General features: G+C 39.7%; 1 protein-coding gene across 3 annotated transcripts in view; it reads left to right on the plus strand.

Moving 5' to 3' along the window:
- Positions 1-25,434, plus strand: part of ACVR2A (activin A receptor type 2A) — an 84,453-nt gene that overhangs the window by 33,453 nt on the left and 25,566 nt on the right. For 2 of the 3 annotated variants that reach the window (XM_040971545.1, XM_040971544.1), the window contains 3 exons: positions 15,195-15,402; positions 18,781-18,890; positions 19,063-19,217. In XM_040971545.1, coding sequence (XP_040827479.1) covers positions 15,195-15,402; positions 18,781-18,890; positions 19,063-19,217 — 473 coding nt within the window. The remainder of the gene's footprint in view (positions 1-15,194; positions 15,403-18,780; positions 18,891-19,062; positions 19,218-25,434) is intronic. The other variant, XM_040971546.1, reaches the window with a different exon arrangement.

The raw sequence follows: 25,434 nt of genomic DNA on the forward strand, positions 1-25,434 counted from the left end.
ATTTTTCATGACAGTGAGACTCACTATCAAGAAGAGAGCCACATAAAAACAGGATGAATATGTGAGGAAGCCATATGGTTTTGTCAGGAGGCGAAAGAAAGATCATCATTTACAAATAGCCACTCAACCTGATAGAGCTAATAACTTTTGCCTCTTACTATATTCAGAGGAAATAAGAGATTATAGTAAGCAAAACTTAATCTCTGTATTTTAATTTGCCAATGCTTTTGAAACCTGTGGCCTGTAGTCAGCATGTGTATTATAGAGCATACTGGTTTTTACTCATTATGGCTTCCTGAATTTCTTTCCATTTCCAAACAGCTCACTGTTTCTGATAAATCTTGAAAATATCACTTAAACTCTTTTTGACATTTTGTGTAAAGATTTATTTTTTATTTTAAAGCCAGATTAGCAGAGCAAAGGAGAGACAGAAGGATCTTCCATCTGCTGGTTCATTCTCCAGATACGCTGCAATGACCAAAGCTAAGCCAATCTGAATTCTGGAGCTAGAATTTCTTCCAGGTCTCCCAGGTAGATGCTGGTGCCAAAGGACTTGGTCCATTTTCTGCTGCCTTCCAAGGCCATAAGTAGTGAGCTGGGTCGGCAGTGGAGCAGCAGGGACACAAACCAGTGATTACTGTGCACTGCCACTGAGCTGTCCCCACTGTGGTCTTTTAATGTCTTCCAAATCTATTCTGATTTATCCAGTACTAGCGAATATAGCTTCTTGGGGTGGATGTGATAGCGTAGTGGTTAAATCCTCGCCTTGCATGCCCAGGATCCCATGTGAGCATCGGTTTGTGTCATTGCTGCTCTGCTTCCCTTCCAGCTCCTTGCTTGTAGCCTAGGAAAGCAGTGGAACATGGCCCAAAGTCTTGGGACCCTGTACCCACGCGGGAGACCCAGAAGAAACTCCTGGCTCTTGACTACAGCTCAGCTCAGCTCTGGCTGTTGTGGCCACTTGGGAAGTGAACTAACAGATGGAAGATCTTTCTTTATCTCCTTCCCTCTGTATGTCTGCCTTTCCAATAAAAAAAAAAAACTTAAAAAAAGAGAATATAACATTTTTGGGGCCAGTGTTGTGGTATAGTGGGTAAAGCTTCCACCTGTGATGCTGCCGTTTTAAATAGGTGCTAGTTTGAGTCCTGCTGCTCCACCTTTGGTTCAACTCCCATGTTCCCTTTCTTTTTTTTCTTTTCTCTGTCTCTCTTTAACTCTGCCTTTCAAACAAAAAATGCTTAGAAAATATGACACATCTGTCCACTAAGGGCAGTTTGTCAGTGTGATACTTTGCTCGTCTCCTTCTCTGTCTCTCATACTCTGGTTCCATTGCTGCCGTCAGCCTTTTTCTTTCCTTATCATTCTAGGCTTTGAGGACAAGGGAGGTGACCAACAGCTTAACTAGATTAGATGTTACTCAGTGGCAAAGAGTTACTTAGATATTGTGTTCTAAAAATAGTCTTAAATGATAACTTTAAAAAATATTACAAATAGTTTATTGCAATAATTTGTTTTAGAGAAATTTTTAATTGGACTTGGATGAGTAGCAAGATAGTGTTTAACGTGAATGATAAGTTTGAATAAAATTGCCTTGTGCTTAATATTCATACAATCAATAAAAATAAGTATCCATTGGATTGTCATGTAGGTATACAGTCATGTGTTACATAACACAGACTCTGTATACAAGGGTACATACCAAGTGCCCTGGGCGGTATTTGTGCAAGGTTGAAATCACCGGACACTTTTCTTAGAACACAGCCCTGTCGTTCAGTGATACATAACTATTTAAAAGGTTTGTATGTTGCAACTTGGTCAGAATTAAAAAAAATCTTACTGAGGAAAATTGTGGATTCCTCATGTAGAGTATTGCCTGTAGCTCATTCATTTGTAATAGCTTGTAAGTTTCTGGGTGGTTGGAATACCACACAGCAGTCTTGATTTTCTACCAAAGTTGAGTTTATTATTATCAGAACTTATTAATTAATTTAGAGGGCAAAGTTGTCTGTGGGAGGTGCAAGTGTGGGGAAAGCATTCAGTTGCAGAACTACTTCTACTATCATTTTATTTTCTGGCTTATTGATAGTCTCAAGTATCATTATTTTTCTAGTAAGTGACTCTCAGATTTTGAAATTGCCCAAACAAGTCTTTTTCCTTTTTTTGCTGTTTATTGTTTGTTACATACCTAAGGATATTGTGAGGTGAAAGATTCATCGCACGTCTTTGTCAGCTAATCGGAAAAAATATAAAGTGACTCAGAATTGTGAGTGATCCTTTAATTTCATTGATCAGTTTAGTAGTTGATGTGTTTTTATTCAGCTGTTTTTTCACTGTGTTTTTGCATTTTAACATTCATTAAGTAATGTTTGTGTTTGCAGTGCAAATAAAACTGATGGTCTTAAACCTAATGTTATTTTTGGGAATATTTGTATTGCATTTATTTGATTCAGAGCTGCAGGTTATGTGTGTATGCTTCATAATGCTAGTGATCAGATGTTTCCATCATAGCAAGAGTTACATAACCCAGCCACCACTGCCTATGTTTCCCCAGAAGACAAATGATATCTAAGAGAGAAATTATTGGAAATGTTATTAGAGAATGTAACATATGCAAGAATTATAAAAAAAAAAATTGTTAGTTTTAAATTAAGCTAGATCCAGAGATTCTGTGGTTGACAATAGGTATTTGTTACTTAATTCACCAAATATTGAGTGCTTTCTGAGTTTTAAGTATTATGCTAGATATTAGTGATTGAAGTGTAAATAAAACACATTTGTCAGCAAGAAACTGACAGTGTGATGGAGGGCATGCCCATCAGTCTATCATCACCTGTTACCTTTGCCTACATGAATAGATATCAGATCAGTCCTTTGCTACTTGTTCAGTTTCTTGTGGGTATAGCAGGTATTAATTGCTTTTTTTTGAATTTTAATTGAAAAATCAACATTATGTATATTTGGCATATATAATATGTTTTGAAGTATATAATGTATCATACATACATATGTTTTTTGGTGAGAACACTTAGTTACATTTTCACATGTAAAAAGGCATATGGGCATTCCAAAGGGTGAGTGGGAAATGGACTTAAAAGGTTAATTTGGGGGCAGTGTTGTTGCAGAATGGGTTCTGTTGGTGCTTGTGTTCTGGGCATCCCATATCTGAGTGTTGGTTTGAGTCTTGTCTGCTCCACATTGATCCAGCTCCCTACTAAAATATGCCTGGGGAAATAGCAGGTGCTGTCTCAAGTACTTGGAGCCTTGGATACCTGGATTAAGTTCCTGGTTCCAGGCTTCAGCCTGTCCCACATCTGATTGTTGCATACATTTGAGAAGTGAACCAGCAGATATAAGATCTCTTTTTGTCTATGCCTCTCTCTCTACATATAGCCTTTCAAATAAATATAATCTTTTCCCCTAAATATTGTTTTGGTGCAAAAAGAATCTCACACCTATGCTTATAACAGCTCTTCAGAAAGTTGATGGTTAAAGGCATAGCATGAAAAAAAAAGGTTGATTTAAAAAATTTTTACACATAACAAACTTGTTTCTTAATTTGCTCCTACGAACTTAAAAAAAATGTATTTGAAAGTTAGAGCAAGAGCAAATCTTCTATTGATGGTTCATTCCTCAATTACCCATTAGCAGCCAAGGCTGGGCCATACCAAGGCCAGCTTCGTGGGTAGCTGGGAGCCAGGTTTGTTAGCCATCACCTGCTGCCTCCCATGGCATACATTAGCAGGAAGCTGGGGTTGGTAGCAGAGTAGTGTGACCAAAACCAGGTACTGTGATAATGTGGTGGAGGTATCTCAAGCGATGACTTAACCTCTATACCATCTCCCTACCCTTCTGTGAATTTTTGAGGTACCCCGGTATAGACAACTAGTTAGCAGCAATGAATATATTTACTGTGGGGGCAGGTATTCAGCCAGTGGTGAAGCTACCAGTTTAGATTAAAGTGCTTAGATTCGATTCATTTCTGGCTTCCTGGTAAGGAAGACTCCTCAACAACACTGGCGATTTACTTTATTGAGTTATTGCCACATAGCATTCCTGGTTCCTGGCTTTGACCTTGACCTAGCCCTGGTCATTACAGGGATCTGGGGAGTGAGTAGGCAGATAGGAGCTCCCTGTGTCTCTCAGTAAAAAAGAAATGACACCTTAAAAAATATTATTTTATGTGATGTAAGTTTTCAAGTAATGAGAACTGGGAGAAGGAGGAATTCTGATGAAAGGGTTTTTAGGGTTTTACTTGTACTTTGGGAGAGCTTGACACTTGTCCCGTACATGTATATACTGTTTATTTTGGAAGGTGTTTTCAAGGAATATAACAAGGGAGTGGATGCTCAGGAAGTATTTGCTTGATTCATGTCTTAGTTGCTTCAGCACCATTTTTAAAGACAGAAAGGTCTTTGATGTGCTGATTCACTCCCCAAATGGCCACAATGGCTGGGTCTGGTCCAGGATAAAGCCAAAATCCAGGAACTCAGCCTGGGTCTCTTATGTAACAGGGACTCAAATACTTGGACCATCTTCTGCTGCTTTCCCAGGTGCATTAGCAGGGAGCTAGATTGGAAGTGGAGCAGCTGGGAAAGGAACCGATGCCTGTATGGAATGGCAGTGTCACAGGAGATAGAACTGCCTTTATCCACCATGTTCTTAAAAGCTAGTTGCCTTCTATTGAATTTGCTTTTGCTTATTTATCAGTAGTCAGTTGGGCTGACTCATGTGAATCCGTTTCATAATTCTTTATTAGGTTTACTGACTTTTGAGTGTCTTTACTAGCATGCTGATGACCGCAGCTACATTTTAAACTTAACATCAGGAAAGTGAGAGTGATGTCTCTCTCTTTAATCTCTGAATTTTTTTCTCTTTCTTGAAAATCTGAAAATCTTGATCTTGTTTGTATCAGCAAAGAAATTTGCTGAGATTTTGACATGAACTGCACCAAACCTATTTACCAATTTAGGGGATTACTGATATATTTTTCATTTCTAATATTAAATTTTTGGGCCCAACATGGTAGCCTACTGACTAAATCCTCGCCTTGCATGCACCAGGATCCTATATGGATGCTGGTTCATATCCCACATGTTCCACCTCCCTTCCAGCTCCCTCCTTGTAGCCTGGGAAAGCGGTTGAGGACGTGCTAAAGCCTGTGTGGTAGAGTCATAAGAAGCTTCTGGCTCCTGGCTTCAGATCAGTTCAGCTCAGCTGTTGCAGCCACTTGGGAAGTGAACCAATGGATGGATGATCTTTCTCTATGTCTCTCCTTCTCTCAATAAATCTGCCTTTCCAATAAGAATACATAAATCTCTTTTAAAAAGATTTAATTTTTGTTTGGGAGACAAGGGGACTCAAACACACAGAGCTGAGAGCCAGGAACAGTTTCTTGGTCATCCCGTGTGGGTGCAGAGTCCCAAGCACTTGTGCCATCCTCTGCTGTTTTCTCAGGCCATTAACAGGGAGCTGAATTGGAAGGGTACAACCCAGGACTTGAACCCATACCCGTGTGGGATGCTGGCATTGTGGGCTGACTTTTAATGTGCTATGCCACAGCTCTGACCCTAAGAATGGACTTCTTTATTATATTGTCTTCCAGTCCATTAAATGGCATGCCTCTCAGACTATTTAGGCTTTAGAATTCCTCCTCAAAATTTTGTAATCTTCATAATATGGATTCTGTATGTGTATATTAGAGTGTTATATATTTGGGACAATTGTAACTGATATAACTTTCAGTTTATATGTAACTGATAGTATAAATTCAGTGTGATTTTTTTTATTGTCAGCAAATACAAATGCAGTTGAGTTTTTTTGTGTTCACGATTAAAAAATAATTATTGGGAAATATTTTTCATAAATAAATGCTACTAGTTTATCTTTTTGTGTGTATTACATGAGATGAATTTAAGATGCTGATGTTTCTCTCCCTCCTGTTCTACAAAATCTTTTCTGTAAAAATTCTGAAAATTCTTTTTAGTATGGTGCTCCAGGTAGCCACTGTACGTAAGTTGACACCAAAGTGAAACCTCTTTGGCACTTCTATTCTAGGCAAAGTTCAGTTTTGTTTCAGGTTTTGTTTAGTTTAAAGGCTGTTGTGATGCTTCAGTGGACTCTTCTTTTCCAAGTTGAACATAATTTTCAAACATGAATTAAGTGGATATTAATTTACAAGATTCCCTTGCCCAGTGATATATAACCAAAAGAAAAAGTCAACTTTTCCAGATTGTTGGAAGTGAGAGTGTTGTTTAACATGGGCGTGGCAGGCCATGTATGTAAGCTGTGGGGCCAGAACTGACTGTGTTAGTCTTTCTTGTGTTGGTGTTCCATTGTACCTGAGTGTGGCTTATATATACAGAAAAGAAGTTTACTTAGTTCACAGTTGGAAGGATTGAAGAATGTGATGCTGGCATCTCCTTGGCTCTGGTCAGAGCCTCATTGCAGAGGGTGTCACAGTGGTAGAAAATGAATTCAGCTGAGTACCAGTCCATTCTCGGGGAGAAATTCTCATCTGTAATACTTGCATTAATTCCTTCATGAGGATGGAACTTGACCTAATCACTTCCCCCAGGCCCTACTTCTGGGTGGTCTGCTATTACAGTACTACCATACTTGGGATCATACTGTACAATATTTGAGCTTTGGGTAACAAATACAACAGAAACTCTAAGCCTAGATCTAAGAGTGATATTTGTATTTTTCAATAGTTAAAATTTTTTAAGAAACATGATACGGGTATAAGATATAAAAGTTGTATGAAATTCAATTTTTTGGTGTCCATTATTAAAATTTGATTGAAATATAATCATGAGGAGTTGGGGAATTGCAAAAGACTGTCGCTTACAATGCCTATAAAATTTGCAGTCTGGTCTTAAGGAGAGGAAAGCTTGCCATCCCTGTTTTAAGATTACAATAGGGGAAGTGAGTGATTGGTTTTGGGTTTATTAATAATGGGAGAGGAAACAGCTTGCTTGTAATTTCAACAGGTTTCTAAAAAGGAAAAATTTGGAAAATGTCACATACAGATAGTTTAGGAATACAGTTGATGTGGAGTCAACTCTCAGGATATAGTTGACATCATTACCAGCATGCTTTTTATATATTATTTTATTCTGTTTCTTCCAGAGCTGGGAGAGACTTCATGGCACCATTACTGGTCACAGACACCAATATCTAACAATTAGGTCTGCTAGTGGAACAGTTGTTCTCAGACTTTCATAAATTCTAAGATTTTAGAACCTAGAAGAGCTTTACTTTTCCTTATGTGGGTTGTAGCTGTTGACATTTGTGTTAGAAATGAAGACAGAACACTTAAAATATTAATTTGTGTTATAATAGCAATAACAAATCCATTGTATGTTAGTAAATCAGATTTCTATGAAAAATATTTTCCAAAATGGAATTAGTGAAATGTTTACAAGTTCTCTTTAATGAATATTGTAGTAGAAGATAGCTAGATTCTGCATCCTCTTCTCATTGTAGTTGGATATGGGTGAACGAATTTCAAAGTATTTTTGCAATGAAGTGTTTATTTTCAAATTTTATTTGTCTACAAACTTTTTAAAGTACCTTGTGCAGTCATATAAAACCAGCTCAACTTGTGTGGCATATTTTCATCATCTCAAAAAATTCCTCATGCTGATTGTATTTACTTCTCTTCCCATCACCCTCAGCTTCTAGCAACATCTGATATTTCTGTATCTGCAGTTTTGCCTTTTCCAGGATCGTATAAATGCAAACATCAGTGTATCAGCATTTGACTCTCTTTTTCACTTAATAGGTTTGAGATATATCCGCGTTGTTGAAAGTCCTGGTACTTCATGCTTTCTTAGTGCATGGATGTTTGCTTATCCATTCATCAGTAATGGACAATGGGTTGTTTCTAATTTTGGGATTAATAAATAAGGCCACTGTAAACATCTTTGTGCAGATATTTGCATGGGCCTATGTTTTCATTTGTTTATTGAATATCTAGAAATGTGAGTGCTGAGTATTATGTCAGGTGTACATTTAACTATAACAAATTATGACTTCTTTTTAGGTAGCTGGACTGTTCTGCATCCCCACCACCAAAGAATGAAAGTGTGTTGTCTGGATTTTTAGCAACACTTGATATCATTTGTAATTTGCTTCTCTTCTTTTTTTTTTTTTTAATTCATTGTGTTTGAAAGGAATGGGAGAGGGAGGAAAGGAGAGAAGAAGGCATAGATATGGATAGAAAGAGTTCCTCCGTTTGCTGATTTGCTCCTCAAATGCCCACACCAGCCAGGATTTGGCTGGGCTGAAGCCACAACCTAGAAACTCAGTCTGAGTTTCCCATGTGGGTGGCAGGTGTGACAGGGATCCAGGTGTTAGCGCCATTAGCTGATGCCTTCCAGGGCGTGAGTCACCAATCTGTTGAATCAATAGTGGAGCAGGTGGAATTCAGATTGGGCACTCCAGGATGTGATTAGGCAATTTACTCATGGTGCCAAACACCAGACCACTGTTAGACATTCTAATAAGTATTTTGTTTTAGTTTTAGTTTGTATTTCCCTAATGCTTGATGATGATGAGCAGCTTTGTTTTAAAAGATGGATTTATTTATTTGAAAGGCAGAGATACACACAGAAAGAGGAAGAGATGGAGAGCTTCCATCTGCTGGTTCAGTCTCCACATGGCCACAACAGTAAGACCTGGGCCAAACCAAAGCCAGGAGCTAGGACCTGCTTTGGTATCTTCTGTGTGGGTGTAGGGACCCAAATATTAGTCTGTCTTTTGCTTTCCTAGGCACCTTTAAAGCAGGGAGCTGGATTGGAAGTGAAACAATTAAGATTGGAAGTAGAACAATTAGGCCAAAAGGGATGCTGGTGTCTCAAGTACCAAGTTAACCCATTAGAGCACAGTGCTTTCCCCAAGTAACTTTCCTGAGATTTATTTATGTATTTGAAAGGCAGAGTTACAGAGAGACAAATGGAGAGAGATCTTCATCTGGTGGTTCAATGCCCAAATGGCTGCAAATGTCAGGGTAGGATGAGGGCAAAGCCAGGAGCCAGGGACTCCATCAAGTCTTCCACATGGAGGTAACAGCCAAGCACTTGAACTGTCTCTCATTGGATTACCAAGTGCATGTGTAAGCAGCTGAAACAGAAGTGGAGCTGTGGGAGCAGAAAAACTGAATCTGCATGGGATGCCAGTATTGAAAGTAGTGGCTTAGACCTCTGTGCCACAACAGTAACTGCCCTCCAACACTCCCCCCTACTCCCTGGTAGCTTTTCATGTAGAATTTTTCTGTTCTTAGCTCTGCTTCAGCAAAACATCTGTTCGAATCTTCTTCCCATTATAAATAAACAAATAAATAAATAGGCCCGGTGCGATAACATAATGTTTAAGGTCCTTTCCTTGAACGCCCGGGATCCCATATGGGCACCGGTTCTGATCCTGGCAGCTCCACTTCCCATCCAGCTTCTTGTTTGTGGTCTGGAAAAGCAGTAGAGTATGGCCCAAAGCCTTGGGACCCTGCAGCCATGTGGGAGACCCGGAAAGAAGTTCCTGGCTCCTGGCTCCGGATCAGTGCAGCACTGGCTGTTGTGGCCACTTGGGGAGTGAATCATTGGGTGGAAGATCTTCCTTTCTGTCTCTCCTCCTCTTTGTACATCTGCCTTTCCAATAAAGTAAATAAATAAGTAAATAAATTAAAAAAAAGAATGTTTGATATTGTGCTGTTATTTTGAGAGGTCTTTGTATATTTGAAATATGCTATTTTCTGGAAGCCTGTGATTATCTTTTTGTAGTCTGTGACTTCTTTCCCCTTTTCACTTAAAAAGTGTAGAAGTTTTCATTTTAATGAGGTTCAGTTTATCAGTTCTTTATCATTTATATGGCTGGTATTTGCAGAAATTTTTTGTAATTAAGGTTGCGTGAATTTTTCATGTTTTCTTTTGGAGGTTTAATAGTTGGATTTTATTTTTAATTCTGTGATACGTTTACATTTTTTTCTTTACATATAGCATGAATAGGATAATGTTGGTCCCTTTGCCCCTATTTTGAATGTCAATATCTAGTTTTCCTAGCATTAGTTGTTGAAAAGACTGTGAATGGGGCTTGCTTGTTGGGTTGTGTCCTGGCTGCTCTACTTCTGATGCAGCACATTGGTCATTGGCCTGGGAAAGCAGAGAAAGATGGACCAAGTATGTAGGCTCCTACCATTCACATAGGAGACCTGAATCAAGCTCCTGACTTCAGCTGGCAACAGCCCTGACTGTTGCAAACATTGAGGGAGTGAACCAGAGGATTGAAGGCTGTCTTCAACACTCTGAAATAAATTTACCTTTTTTTTTTAAACACTATCATTTTTTAAAAAATATGAATTGACTATAAATATAGTCGGCTTTTACGTGTTTGATTCTGTGTTCAATTTAAGTGTCTGTCTGCTTGCTAAGACCACAGTGTCATTGCTACAGTTTTATAATGAGCTTTAAATTTTGGGAGTGTTAATTATTTTTACTACTTCTTCAGAATTGTTTTGAGTATTCTAGCTCTCTTGCTTTTCCAAATAAGATATAATTTCCTGAAAGTTAGGTTCAGTGCAGGATCTGAAACCTTTGTTTCTTTCTAACTATTTCGGATGATGTTTATGAAGTTGATCAGGGTGGGAAGGGCGGAGGGTTAGGGAAAAGTGGGTCAGACTACTGTTTCCAAAAATTTTTTTTCTTTCCTGAGCCTGGGGAATGGGGGGAAATAATGGGAGAAGCCACACCCAGCCTCTCAACTGCCTCAGTATCCAGGGATGGGGAACGGACAACTATGTCATCCCAGGGTCCCCAGTGTGGAACATGATCCTAGGATTAGGCTGAAGTGGTTTTGGTAGTTCTGAAAGGCTGTCTAGCTCATCAATCCAAGGATGAGAAAATCTTTCCAAGGTGCTTTGGCTGACATAGTCCACCTTAGAGTCTCCATTCGCCCAGATATTTGCCGTCAAAGGTTAGCTGGGGTAGTTGTCCAATTTGTTCTGTCCTCCTTCCTCTGCTATTTTACTACATGTCTTCTGCTGGCCCCAGTGGACTTCCATATCCTCCATGTGCATCTGGATACCCGTCCACTACTCCTTCTAAGCCACTGAGGAGGTCCAATTCTAACATATGCACTCCCCAGTCAGATTACAGATACTGCAGTTCTCCCCATGGTTGGAGTTCTAAGTCCAGCAGTTCAGTTGGGGGATCCGCAAAGAAACCTCATCTGAAATAATCCTAGACCTGACTCTTGTGTGTGCTTTACAATAGGGTTCAGCTCAGTCCATCACTCACATCAGCCTACGCACACATTGGTAATTATAATTGCTGGGTGAGTTCTGTTTCCAGCCCCGTCTCCTATATAAACCAATGGGTGCTGCAGCCCACCCAGCACTGCCCACCGCACATGTAGCCTAGTTGGAGCAACCTCCAGTAACCCAAACTAGGCCTGCTTTAAGCCCTGGTTTCTGTGTTTGTCAGTGTGTGTAGCAGACTTATCCAGTCTGTTCAATATCCCATTCAGCTCTTCTATGTAGCCATGGACATTGAAGCCTAGTTCAGCCCAAGTAACCCCACCTTTTAGCCCACACTTGTATGGTGGCCACCATCGCCTGTCTAACTAGGCCGGCTCCCTGCCTTGGTTCTCAGGCTTACCAGTAGAAATTACAACCCATCAGAGAAGTGCACAGTTTCCCTACTGGGACCACTCCCAGTCCTGGATCTTGCACTCTCCAGGTGGTTCTACAGACTAACTTGGCAGGATTTGCCCCCAGACCCAGCACTTGCTAGATGATGCTGCGGCAAAGCCCAACCAGCCTGCACGTACTCTGACTTATGCATGTACCAGTGGATACATTTATTTAGCCCACCCTGGTTCTCCACTTAATCCAGTTCATATGTAAGCCAACAGGTATTGTGACTTGCCTAGCCTGGTCTGCCCCACTTCCAGTTCTCATGCTCACCAGTGGGGGTGGTGGCTCAGCTAGGTGTTCACCCACAGCACCATCGATTGGGCTTGCTAGACTTCCTCCTGCCCCCCACCATTGCCAGACTCACATGTGCTGGTGAATGCTGTGGTTCAGTCTAGCATGGCCTGCCTCACCTTGGCATTAGCCGTTGGGTGTTGTATCCTTGCTCAGCCCAGTCTGTCTTCAGTGCCAGCTTGTACTGGTGGGTGCTGCAGCCTAGCTAGCCCCCAGTCCTAGCCCTCATGTGAAATGGCTAGTGTTAAAGCCTGACCTGGCCTGTCCTGCACCTCGTCCTAATTCTCAGATCTGCCAGTGGGTGTTATAAACTTGCCCTGCCTGGCCTGCCATGAGGCCTGACCCACATATTTGCCAGTTGATACTGTAACCTGGCCTGGTCTGGGCTGCTCTCTCCCTTGGTTCTTGCACTCATCTGCAAGGACTGTATCCTAACAGAGGAGTTCCCCAAGCTCCTCTCTGTCAGGTCTCCTCCCAATGGCAGGATCCATCTCTCACACACATAGATGGGTCCTAGGCCCAGACTGACTTAGTCTACCCCCTGCCATGGCAGGAACAGTAGCTTCATCCAGCTGGCCCAGATCATTCCAGATCTTACTCTTGGATGCTGCAGCCCGGCCATACCTGGTCCACATCCTGACAAAACTCTTGCATGGTTCATTGGGTACTGAGACTAAGCTCAGCCCATCCTACCCTCACCCTGACTCACATGAGCACCAGTAAGTGCTGGAGTCTAGCCCAGTCTGGCATACCCCAGACCCAGTCCACCCCATGCTGAGGGACTTCGCAGCCCAGATTGCCACCCCCATTCCGGTTCTTGTGCTCACCATGGGACCCCAACCCAGCCTAGGTGTCCCCTTAGCTCCTCAACCAGGACTGTTCACACCCAAGTGTCTTGAGCTTGCCAGTGGTTGCCCCAAACCAGTTCAGCATAGCTCACTCCCTGTCTTGGCCTTTGCCATCGGATGCTGCAGCCTGGTCTGTCCCAGGCTGCTCTAAGTCCCAACTCTTGCTGGTGGGTACTGCAACCTAGCCCTGCCCAGTCTGCCCTATCTTTGGCTCATGCAAAATGGTAGGTGTAATAGCCTAGCCCATGGTGTCCTGCACTACAGCCTGGCTCCTGCACATGCCAGTGGGCTGATACTGGCTTGGCCCGGCCTGGTCTGACCCCTACAGAGCCAGCCCACATGCTTGTCTTTGAGTGGAGCTACCTTGTTTGGCTTGACCAACATCCAGGCCTGACTCACATGCTTACCTGCAGAGCTATGTTCCTCCGGGAGAGTTCCCCAAGGTCCCTACCAGTCTCGTTCCCAGACCCAGATCTCACATGTGCCAGCAGGTACTAGACCCTTACCTGGCATAATGTGTCATCTCTGTTCTGACCTTTGTATGAGCTGGTGGATGTTCAGTCCTGTCCTGCACCCTATTCTTGGGTGCACCTGTGGGTGTAGTAGCCTGGACCAGCCTGGCCTATTCCCAACCCTGGTACCCATGAGTGTTAGAGGCTTCCATGGCCATGCCTAGTTCAGCTCATCACTATCCCCTGCTCCTAAGCAAACCAGTGGACATTGCAGTTCCTTAGGCGTGGACCCACATATCCCTGACAGAATCTGCCCCCAGACCTTGTTCTCTCATATGCAGATCAGTGTCATGGCCCAGCCTAACTTGACCTATCCTCTGTTCGACACTCACTGGCAGGTACTGTGATCTAGCCCTGCCAGGTGGGCCTCCATACCTAGTTTTTGTGTGTACTGGTGGGTGGTGGTTAGTGATGGTCAATACGAACTAGCCCAGACTCAGGTCTCCCACTTGGATGGGTACACTAGTCTGACCCAGAAAGGTCCTTGGGCTTCCCCCTTTCAAACTGCTCAGTTTCATCTCTCTTGCTTACCTGCAAATACAGTGGCATCATCAGTGAAAATCCCCCAGAAGTCATTCCTCACCTGCACCCTACTTCCTTAGTAGTCCTCCCTCCCTACCTCCCTCACATCTCTGTACTCCCTTCTGTGAGCATTATATACTCCCTGCACATGGTAGCACATTGCCACCCCAGGCTGGTCTTTCCAAGCCCAGTCTTCTGGTATGGTGGCATGCTGGCCTGGAGCTCTGCCTACACACCTTTGACCCAAGATCATAGATGGGTTCTCAGACCCACTCCTCTGGCATGCATCCAAGTCTGAGACCTTACCTCTCCATCTTCCTCGAATACAATCACACGCATAAGATTCCAGGTCCTGCCCACAGGCATACCACACTAGCCAGAGGCCTTGCCCTCAATCCCTCTCCCTACCTGCCCTTGGACCGAAACACATGCACGATATTAAGTCTGCTCAGACAGCCCCAGCACAAGTCTGCATAACCCAGGGCTCATGGAAGAGAGTGAAGCTAGCTCTGCAGAGGTGGAAGGAAGCCGCCAGCAGCTCCGGCTCCAGCTGAACCCTTTAATGAACTTCTGTCCTTTGTAACATTGAAATTTATCGATCCATTAACACATTGATTGAATTGATTTTTTGTTTGCAATGAATGCTTTTGTAACATCACACATAGTTCAATTGGTAAATATTAATTCTCTGAAATATATAGAGCTTCTAAATATTTGCATATTTCATTGTTATAAAAATCATATAGTTAATATCTTCACTAACTTCATAAAGGGTTCTTAAATATTAGGAAGGTATCATACTGGTTGTAGGCATGTCTTCCATAATACTTATTGATGCTTTAAGTCTCTCATATTATCATTAATTACTAGTTCATGCTATTTCTTGCTTTACCTGAAGTAACAGGTCCGCTTGGTTCACTTGTCAGAACATGTTTGCTAGATCTCTAAGTCTAAATAGTGTGGTTTGTGAGTGTACAGCTTGATTACATAAGAACTTTTTCTTGAGGCAGTCATTGTGTTTTACTCTGCAGGATTCATTTGCTTAGTCCCTACTTTTTTCCTACAGAATATTGAAAATAGTCTACTTCAGTGTTTTAATAAAGTTAACACATCCCCCTGCTTTTTAAATCAAGGATATTCTTAAATGAAACTGGCGTTGTGCGGATAAATCTTTGGAAATATTTTGTCACTTCCCAAAATTAGGATTATTCTGCTGCTTAAAACTCAGAGCTTAACCTGAAAATGTTTTTAGAAATATCTAAAGTTGCTGTGTTATAAGACAATCTGTTACTTTAGAGCTAATAAAGTTATATTGTATTGTCATTTGTCTTATAGGTGCTATTCTTGGTAGATCAGAAACTCAGGAGTGTCTTTTCTTTAACGCTAATTGGGAGAGAGACAAAACTAATCAGACTGGTGTTGAACCCTGTTACGGTGACAAAGATAAGCGGCGGCATTGTTTTGCTACCTGGAAGAATATTTCTGGTTCCATTGAAATAGTGAAACAAGGTTGTTGGCTGGATGATATCAACTGCTATGACAGGTAAGGATGCATTTTACTTGTTATGAAAATCTTAAGTGAATCTCATTTCTTACTTTTAAAGCAGAAAAATTAATACCTTGATTTTCACATAAATTTTTTAAATGAGTATGAAGAACACTGTAATATATCCCATGGAATATATATTAAAGATTAATTTATTTTACCTTGAAAGTCAAAATTACATAGAGGGAGGAATACACACACACACGCAGAAAGAGAGGGGGGGAAAAGAGAGATAGAAAGAGAGAAAACCTTCCATATGCTAGTTTACTACATACATGGCTACAACAGCAAGAGCTGGCTGGTCTGGAGCCAGGAGCCAGAAGCCAGGAGCTTCTTCTGGATCTCCCATGTGCATACAGGAACCCAAGAACTTGGGCTATGCTCTTCTGCTTTCCTAGGCTATAAGCAGGGAGCCAGGTTGGGAAGTGGAACAGCTGGGGTATGAACTAACTGGCATCCAAATGGGATTCTGGCATTGGTAGTTGGAGGATTAGACTGTTACACCACTGCACTGGCCCCAAATATGGCATATTTATATTTACCGTTGATATCTTTAAATAACCTACTAAGAAGTGAGAACTTTTAGAAAAAAAATCACTTCTTTCCCCATGTTGTTAGGATTATACTTTTTAATACCAATTTTGAGAAAGAACAAACGATTTTTTAGTATTGATTTTTAAAAATTCTGCCCTTGTGGAATAAAACTTAAATCATAGTATTTAATTTTTGTTAAATTTGTTGTATATATGTAGAAGTTATTAATCCTGTTACCTTCTCTTTACCCTCCCCTCCCCCTTTTTTTTCTTGCAGAATAGTAAGCCTTTGCTCTTTACCTCCAGAAATGTTTTAATTTAACATTGGAAACTGCATCTGAACAGAGTCCTTATAGAAAGCTACATTCTATTTAAAAAACATTGTTGAAATTGCTGTATTCAGAAATAAAATGCAGTGGCCATGTTATTGACTACCTGGGTTCTGTTTGTGAAGAGAGCCATAAACACTGGGCTACCCACTTTAACTGCTTGGGCCACAAGATTTTCACTAGGGTGGGTGCTGGGGCATTTTGTGGCCTGTAAGTGCTGTGGTATATACTGACCTGTAGATACCTGCGGGTCCTCTTGTCAAGCCCCTCAATTGATTATTTTCACCTGTGTGTGACTGATACATTGACTAAACCTGAGAGTTAGTTCCATTTTGTTGAGAAATTATTTATTATTATTATTATTATTATTATTAATAATAGTATTTTATTTCATTTTGTGATACAGTTTCATAGGCTCTGGGATTCCCCCAACGACTCCCCATGCCCTCCCCCCATGTTGGATTCCTCCACATTGTTGCAGTAGTACAGTTCATAACAAGTCATGATTCCCTCATTGCAAGCATGTACCGTGCGTAGAATCCAGCCTCTTATTGTTCAGATAAGTTCAACAGTTTCATTGGGAGACCATCCCTGGTCTGAAAATAGAGCTGGCAGAATATCATTCCCTCCGATGAAAACTCACAACACAACACCAACAACAATTTACATTATTCTTGAGAATGGTCATTTAGGTATATGTATTTAGTATTGAGCGTATAGTTCTAAGTCTGTGAGTTTTCCAGGGATTATTCCTGTTTGGCTATATATTTTAGCCGCATTTCTGATTAACCTGTTTACTAGCAGAAGTAGTTATCAAGTGATACGTGATATTATGAGAGATAGAACAAATTCAGGAAGAGGGGAGATGAAGTTTGAAGGGGCATCTTTGACCAAAGCTGTCAGCTTGAGATCAAATAAAGAACTCTTCTGTTCTGTACCGAAAACGAAGTAAAACCAGTATTTTCATTATATGGAATTCAAGCAGTGCTAAAGCATTAGAGATCTGGGGGTACATTAGTAGTGCAGATGCTTTCTCTTGGAGTGATAATCACTTTAGCAGCTTTCTTTGGGGTTGAAGGCCAATTTGAAAGTATGTGAAGTTTTGCTTTTATGCTCTGATTTTGGCTGAAAAATAATTTATTAAGAGAATAAAAAAAGCAAAAATTGCAAGAAAAGTCAGCATATGAAAGATAATAATAAAATAATGAAATTGGGTGGTGACAAGTAGTTTCCTTGATTTAGTGTATGTAACTATATTGATTTTCTACAGTTTGAGGTGTGATTCTAAGTATTAGTTTTTAAACTTGTGCATTTTTGTTTCTAAATTAACAGTTAGCATTCATTTTGTCTTTTTATCTTCTGGTAACTAGATATTGGTATAGTCATAGATTATATTTTAAAATTTCGTTCTGTTAACAACTACTGTCTCCCTCATGTTTCTTGAGCTTCTCACTTGGGAGTTGAATTCAACCTTATTATCCTAATATTCATCAAAAATTTGCTTTATTGGTAAGATGTATCTTTACGTGCACCTGATATTTATTTGTAATGTTTAAAAGGTTGATTAAAAATTTGGCATAGCTCTTTCTTGCTTTTTGAGCAGAGCTAGTTCTAGAGCTTACATTTATGTTTTGAGACTTCTATTTAGAAGGCTGTCCCCCCCTCCCTTTTTTTTCAAATGGACCTAATTCTAATTTATTTGGGTTATTGATCCTATATATTGTTGTTACATTTTTATTTTGTCTTTGTTCTGTGTCTCAGTTATGCTCATTGCATCCAGGGAATTTAAATCTGCTGTTGGTAGCACTATTAATTCCCAAACCTAGGTTGGGGCTCGGGTGTTGAAATGTTTTCTGCCCAAGAAATGTGAGCTTGTAGCACTTAGTGTGCACATTTAAATATGTGTGTTATCCAGACAGATAGTTTTATGTGTGGTTTTCAGTTCCTGCATTCATGAAATGAGAAAGCTGTATTTCCTGTGAGCAAAGCAATCTTAGACTAAATTGCTTCATTGGCTTTATAGGTTACTCTTCAAACTTTCCTAATTCTTAAGGAAACAAAAATGATGATTACTTTAGAATTCCATTAAAAACAAAATTAAAGCTATACTCTCCAAGAGTCAGTGTGATTGTGATAAAATCAACTGATGCATTTTTTTGTTTGTTTGATGATAGTAACAGATTTAGAAGCAATTTTGGCGTTTTAAATATACCTGGATAACAAAATATTAAGCTTTCTATAGCAGAAAGTTGTAATCAAGACTACACCTGATAGACTATTTTACTGCAAAACACAGGAGACACTGTGCATGGAGAGAAGGGGCACAGAAGGGGGAAGGGAGGAAGCCCTATACCTATAAAATTGTAAAAAGAAATATAAAAAAATTGATCATGGGTTATTAATAGAAATTTTAGTGTTGAATATTAACAACTCATTTTATCTCTGTGAAGAAAAAACCTGTTATAGGGGCAACACAGTGGGAATTTAACTATTATTCCTCTGTTTGTTTGTAGGACTGACTGTATAGAAAAAAAAGACAGCCCTGAAGTGTATTTTTGTTGCTGCGAGGGCAACATGTGTAACGAAAAGTTTTCTTATTTTCCGGAGATGGAAGTGACTCAGCGTAAGTTCATAGAGAAAATATGTAGTTTTGTTCAGTTTGTAGTTTGGAAATGAAAAATGGTAGAAAATTAATGATAGAATGTGTTACTCCAACTGGTTCATTCTGTTTTCTCTTCTGAAATAGAATTTTGGAGGAAAAAATCTCAGTTGTTTTCTCCCTCCTTTTTCTACAGCCACTTCAAATCCAGTTACGCCTAAGCCACCCTACTACAGCATCCTGCTCTATTTCTTGGTGCCGCTTATGTTAATTGTGGGCATTGTCATTTGCGTGTTTTGGTTGTATAGGCGTCACAAAATGGCCTACCCTCCTGTGCTTGTTCCAACTCAAGTAAGTGATTGTCCTGCATTTTGTTCCCTTTTAAACTTTATATTTTTAGGAAATAATATTTTCATGAAACAAACTAGATTAATACAAATCGGTTTCTTTTGAACTAAATTTTTGAATGTTTAGTGTCACGGGGATAACAGCTAATTTGGTAAACTTGTGAATTTGCTGCATCGCAAACTTCTTAAGGAGTGAAGTCTAGTAGAATGAGGAGTTTCCCATTCCTGTGCTTTTGGGAGTTTTTATTTTAATACAACTGTGGAATACTCACTTGCACTTCTTGGAAAGTAGTTGATGATAGAGAAAAAGTGATGGCATAAGTGTTTCTTCCCTTTTTGTTTTTTTCCTCCATCTATAAATCCCCTTTTACGTGTAGAGTTGGGCCCAAAAGGTATCCAAATAAAGAGTGAAAAAAGGGATTTGGTAAAGCCTTAAGAAAGATATACAACCAAAATGTTGTTTTAGGAAAGAAAAGTAGAGGAGCAGCATTTCTTACCATATGTTGTTGGTAGTTGGATTATATTTTTTATCTTCACCCATCACATATGTACTGAAGACTGAACTTTTTTTAGTGTACTTGATTGTCCTGTGTTCTACCACAGATATTTCTGAAGATAGATTATATTCATTGAATTTTCCTCCTAGGCCATCGTAGATAATTGGTCTGTGTTTAACAATGCCTTTTCGTGGAAGTAGTTGATATTCTGCATGCGCAGAAAGCTGATAAATTTGGGTTTTGCTAGCTTGAGTCATGTCTAATTTCTAGTTTTTACTGTGTTTAACTTTTTAATATCAGATTACCTTGGCCTTGAGGATCTCTTGGTTTAACTTTGTTTCTTTAATACCAGTAGGATTAATGGTTAAAACTTGACAGAAAAAAATGGTGAAGTCCTATAATTTAATGACAAAAACAACTCTTTCTCTCTAAGCTTTATTTACATAACATACCTTTTTTTAGTACTTGCAGCAATCTGGTAGCATTAAATCATTGATCCCCTTAATCTTTCTAAGATGTGTATATGGAGAAATAAACCCAAAGGTAGAACACCTTGCACTGTAAATTAGTTAAATATACTTTGTATTTTGCAGAAGTTAAATATTTTTAACTTAAAAAATTATTCATTAACAGGGGGTGGGGGAGGAAGAGAAAGAAAAGGGCAGAGAATGAAATCTCCCATGTACTGGTGTTGGACAAATAATTACAACAGCTGGGGCTGGGCCGGGACATCTGGGAGCCAGGGACTCAATCAAGGCCTCCCTTTAGGGAGACAGGGATCCAGGTAATCAAGTCAGAGTGGCTTCCACAGGGTTCCCTGAAATTAGAAGTGGAGCTGCAAGGGACTGGATCCCAGACACTCCAATGTGGAATGCAAGTAGCCCAAGTGATGTCTTAAACACTGCACTGAATATTTGTGTCAGATATTTTATACTCTTGCAACATTAGTAATTACATTTGGATTTATTAAACATCATATGTGAAAAGTATTCTAACATAGAAAAACCTGTATAGTTTGTCTCAAATGTGCATAGACTAGATAGCAATTTCCCTCTGTCAGTGGTAACTTTAAAAATATTTTAATATATAAGTTTAGAAGAGAAAGAAAGTATTCAGTACTGACTTACCCTAGTTTTGTGATATGATACAAAATAGCTAGAAACGATGTTTTTTTTTTTTTAAGATTTGTTTTATTTTTATTGGAAAGTCAGATATACAGAGAGGAGGAGAGACAGAGAGGAAGATCTTCCGTCCGATGATTCACTCCTCAAGTGGCCACAACAGCCAGAGCTAAGGCAATCCAAAGCTAGGAACCAGGAGTTTTTCTAGGTCTCTCATGCAGGTTCAGGATCCAAGGCTGTGGGTCGTCCCCCCACCCAAGGCTATGGGCCATCCTTGACTGCTTTCTCAGTCCACAAGCAGGGAGCTGGATGGGAAGCTGGGCTGCTGGGATTAGAACCAGCGCCCAATGGGATCTCAGTGCATTCAAGGAGAGGCCTTTAGTCAGTAGGCTACCACGTTGGGCCCTAGAAACCATGTTTATGAATACGTTTAAAGTTTTTAAAAAGGAGTTTTAAAATAACAGTGTCACCTTATGTGGTTTGCACTAATGAAAGCCAAGCTAAAACATTTTTCAAAAGGCTTTGATTTCTTATATACGAGGCCATGTTATTTAGAAATGCTAGTTAATTCAAGGATTTAGCCTTTCAAAAAAGGAAGGATACTTTTATTACTGTAAATAAGAACCAGACCTCTCCCATGAGCATCACCTCTGTGGGTTTTAGATATTTGTTGTTGTTAATATTATTGTTCACATTTACTTGATACTTGCACTCATCTGTCATGAGCATACATGAACTGTGTATTTGTTGAAAAAATAAGGGCTATGTTTATGGATTTTGTATTCAGTGACTTGGCATAGTGAAGCTTTATTGTGAGAAATATGACAAATTTGCCTTTTTGCTTTCCCTTTGCCTATGTTGTGGAAAATGAGTGTTACAGTCAATGTGGAGCTCCATTTTTATCACCTTAGAATGCTGTCTCTAAAAATTACAATATCATGTGTTTTTATCTCACTTTCTGATGAGACATTAATGCAAACTGAAGCTTTGCATGGCTGTTTAGTGACCATCCAGTTATAAGTGGTGTAGTTTTATCTTTCATTTGAAAATAACAGTCTATAGTTACATTTATTGATGAAGCATTTCCAGGGTGTGAGATTGGCCATGAAGATCAGTCCTGGCATATACTGACATGTATGTGTATGCTTGTACACTTCAGGCTGCACTCCAGCCTGAAAATGTAGAACAGGGCCTGGCATGCTATTGGAAGCTTCTCAGGTGCAGGCCTGCACAACATTGATTTAATATCACCTCATAGGGCTGTGAATCCCCATTTCAGAGATAAAGAAGTTGAGACATAGAAGAACTTCTGAGTGTCAGAGCTGAGATTCGAACCAAGGCCCGCTGGCTGCTGGGCTTCCACTCTTCCTGGTTATGTTGTTGTGCCTTTCAGAGAGCAGATGCTTCTGTGTTTTATCTCATTTATTACACTTCTTTGCAGTCTCAATTCTGTAGGCTCATTTATTTTCCTGCCTTTCAGTATTAGATAGTTTGTGTGGCTAGTAAAATGAACAACCACATCATTTCAAGTTAGCGTTGTTCTAAATGGGACAAAAGCAAGTCATAGATTGAAGGACATATACATAATACATAATACAGTTTTTGTTTGAAAGATTGTTACAGTACATTTAGTAATAGGGTCTATGAACATATGATTGACTTATAGATAAACATTCCTGGGTTGCTGCTGCCAGTGCCTGCTAAGTTGTTCAAGAATTTTTGAAGGGCAGAAGTTAGGAGAGACATGTTGTACGTTGAAGTTACAGTGAGTTCCTATTTCACCACTTGTTCATATTCTCACCTTAATATTGCATACTGCAAGCCCTGGTAGCAAAAGATCTTCTGTTGTTGCTAGGGGTTTCTAGAATGTTTTCCTTCCACCTGCTTTAAATATTTTCAGACAGCAACATAAAATTTGTCCTGTCTTTTCTTCAGGAAACTTTTCATTAGAGCTTTGGTTAAAGGCTGGTTGAATTAGTTGGCTTGTAGAATATTGGTCTCATGATCATTAGGCTGCTTCTGGCTATTAAATGATGGTTTTCTGCATCTCTGAGACAATGAGTGGCTTAAAATTTTTCAGATTTTGCTAATTTATCTGGAAGAAATAATAGATATTAGTACTTTGAAATCTTGTGTTTATGGTTCTTAGTCATCAAAAACATTTACTTAAAATAAATCTCACACAGTAAAAGGTATAGAAAAAAGTTTTTTTTTTCTTTTTAATCAAAACCATTCATATTTCCTTGTAACCCTTAACTGCTGTGCTTCTACCATTGTTACGTGCTTTCAGTTTCTCCCCATTTTGTGTATCTTGGTGACAGCTATTTTTAGCTCTGTCATTTACCAAGTTGTGATCACTTACATTTTCATCCTGATTGATACCTATTGTAATTCAGGGCATTGTTATACTTGAAGATGAGATTGCCTTTATGATCCTTATTTTAAAAAATTTTATTTATTTGACAGGCTGAGTTAGAGAGAAAGGAAGAGATAGGAAGAGAAAGACAGAGAACTTCCATCTGCTGACTCAGCCCCTAAAGGGCCACAATGGATCATGGAGCTGGGCTGGTCTGAGGCCCCAGAGCAAGGAGCTTCTTCCGAGTCTCCAATGGTGATCCAGCCACTTGGACTCTCTTTTGCTGTTTTCCCAGGTTTTCAGCAGGGAGATGAATCAAAATGGAGCATCGGGACTTGAAGCAATTTTACTTGCTCTCTACCACAGTGTTGCTAGCTGCCTCCCCATCCCTTAAGATTTGTTTGTTTGTTTTAATGATTTTTATTTTTATTTGACAGACAGAGTTAGAAAGAGTGTGAGGGATCTTCCATCCTTTGGTTCATTCCGCAAATGGCTGCAACAGTCAGATCTGGGTCAGGCTCAAGCCAAGGGTAAAAAAACTCTACCCTGCTCTCTCACGTCTTTCACAGAGGGCCAAGTATTAGGACCATGTTTTTATTTTATTTTTTAAGATTTGTGTACAATAAGAGAGAGAGAAAGGCGGAGGGGTGGGAGGAGAGGGAGAGAAAGAGATTGATTTTCAATCCACTAGTTAACTCCTCAAATGGCCATCCACTACATCTCTTCCCAAATGGCCGCAATAGCTGGAGCTGAGCTGAGCTGATATGAAGCCAGGAACTCCTTCCTGGTCTCCCACATGGGTGCAGAGTCCCAAGATTTTGGGCCGTCCTCCAGTTGCTTTCCCAGACCATAAGCAAGCAGCTGGATGGGAAGTGGAGCAGTTGGGATACAACCCAGTGCCTATATGGGATGCTGGCACTTGAAGATAGAGGATTGCCAGTTGAATCATCATGCTGGCCCCAGACACATTAGTTGGAAGCTGGATCAAAAGTGAATCAGTGGGGATCTAATTATAGGATTGCAGGTGGTGGCTTAACTCTTTATGCCATGGTGCTGGCGTTTCCTGGTTGATCTTCTTTCTGCTAGTTCTCTTTATTCATCTGAGCTGTTACTAGAACAGCAATTTTACTTTGTAAAAATGGAATTTCCGTGCTTCAAAATACGTGGAACCAAACTGTGATCCACTGCAAAGAACCATTGGTTGTAGCATGGCAAATGTTTCTCCATACTTTGTCTTCTAGCTCTTTCTTCCCATCACAATGTAAGCCATTCATCCTATGCACTCAGGGTTGTGTTAGTGCTAGTCCTGAAGCAATTGAAGAAACAGTACTTAAATCATTTCCAGCTGTGATTCAGATGAGCAACTCCATTTGAGAAGGGCTCGTTGTGATTTTTGTCTATGTTCCATTCTCTCTCCAAACTTATCCCTTGAAGACGTGGTCTATATCATATTTTTATTATATTTTATGTAATATATGTATTTAATGGCTATTTTGTAAAGTGCTGAATTACTGAGTTGGGTTTTTGCACTTGGAGTTAGATTTTGAGTTGGTGATAACAAGGCCAGTGATTCCTTTAAAATCATTTAATTGCTTTAGGACTTTGCTTGGAGATAACTAGAGGCCGTATTTTTAAAGGATGTGAAGTAAGTTGAAGAATTTGAGGCTTTATAGAATAATGACATTATTCAGTTCTTTCAGTAATTGCAGATTGAAGCATTCTATCAATTTGTGTTACCTCGATTACTTTTCTTTGCCTGTACTGACACTGTCTTTTCACATGTAAGAAGATGCTTTTATAATACCACTGAGTAAACTGAATACAAACTGGTTTTTCCAGTGGCAGTGAGTCATGAATATGAGGGAATTGATGGCCTCTATTATTAAAAAGTTTTATTGTGGTTAGAGTTAATGTGGTTTCAGTAAAACTGTTTGCATTGCTTTTATAACCACATGTGAGGTCAAGTTTCCTGCTTATAAAATCTATATTTGTCCTGATTAAAAAATAAACACTTGATTAGAAATTAAATTTTAGGAGAAAGATATGACCAGCCTTTAACTAGGTACGAAGTTGACTTCTTGTTCATTCTTAAAGGCTATAGAAATAGCCCTTAAGTACTACAACATTAATGCTGTTAAAAATGACATCAGCATCTTTGGTCGTTACTTCATGACATTTTACCTAGGTGTTGGTTTGATAAGGCCTGAAGACTTTCAGATGTTTAGGATACCTGAGTTGGGCATATGA

This window comes from Ochotona curzoniae, unplaced genomic scaffold, assembly GCF_017591425.1.
Source record: "Ochotona curzoniae isolate NIBS_2020 unplaced genomic scaffold, NIBS_Ocur_1.0 contig_2210, whole genome shotgun sequence".
NCBI classification, from domain to species: Eukaryota; Metazoa; Chordata; class Mammalia; order Lagomorpha; family Ochotonidae; genus Ochotona; species Ochotona curzoniae.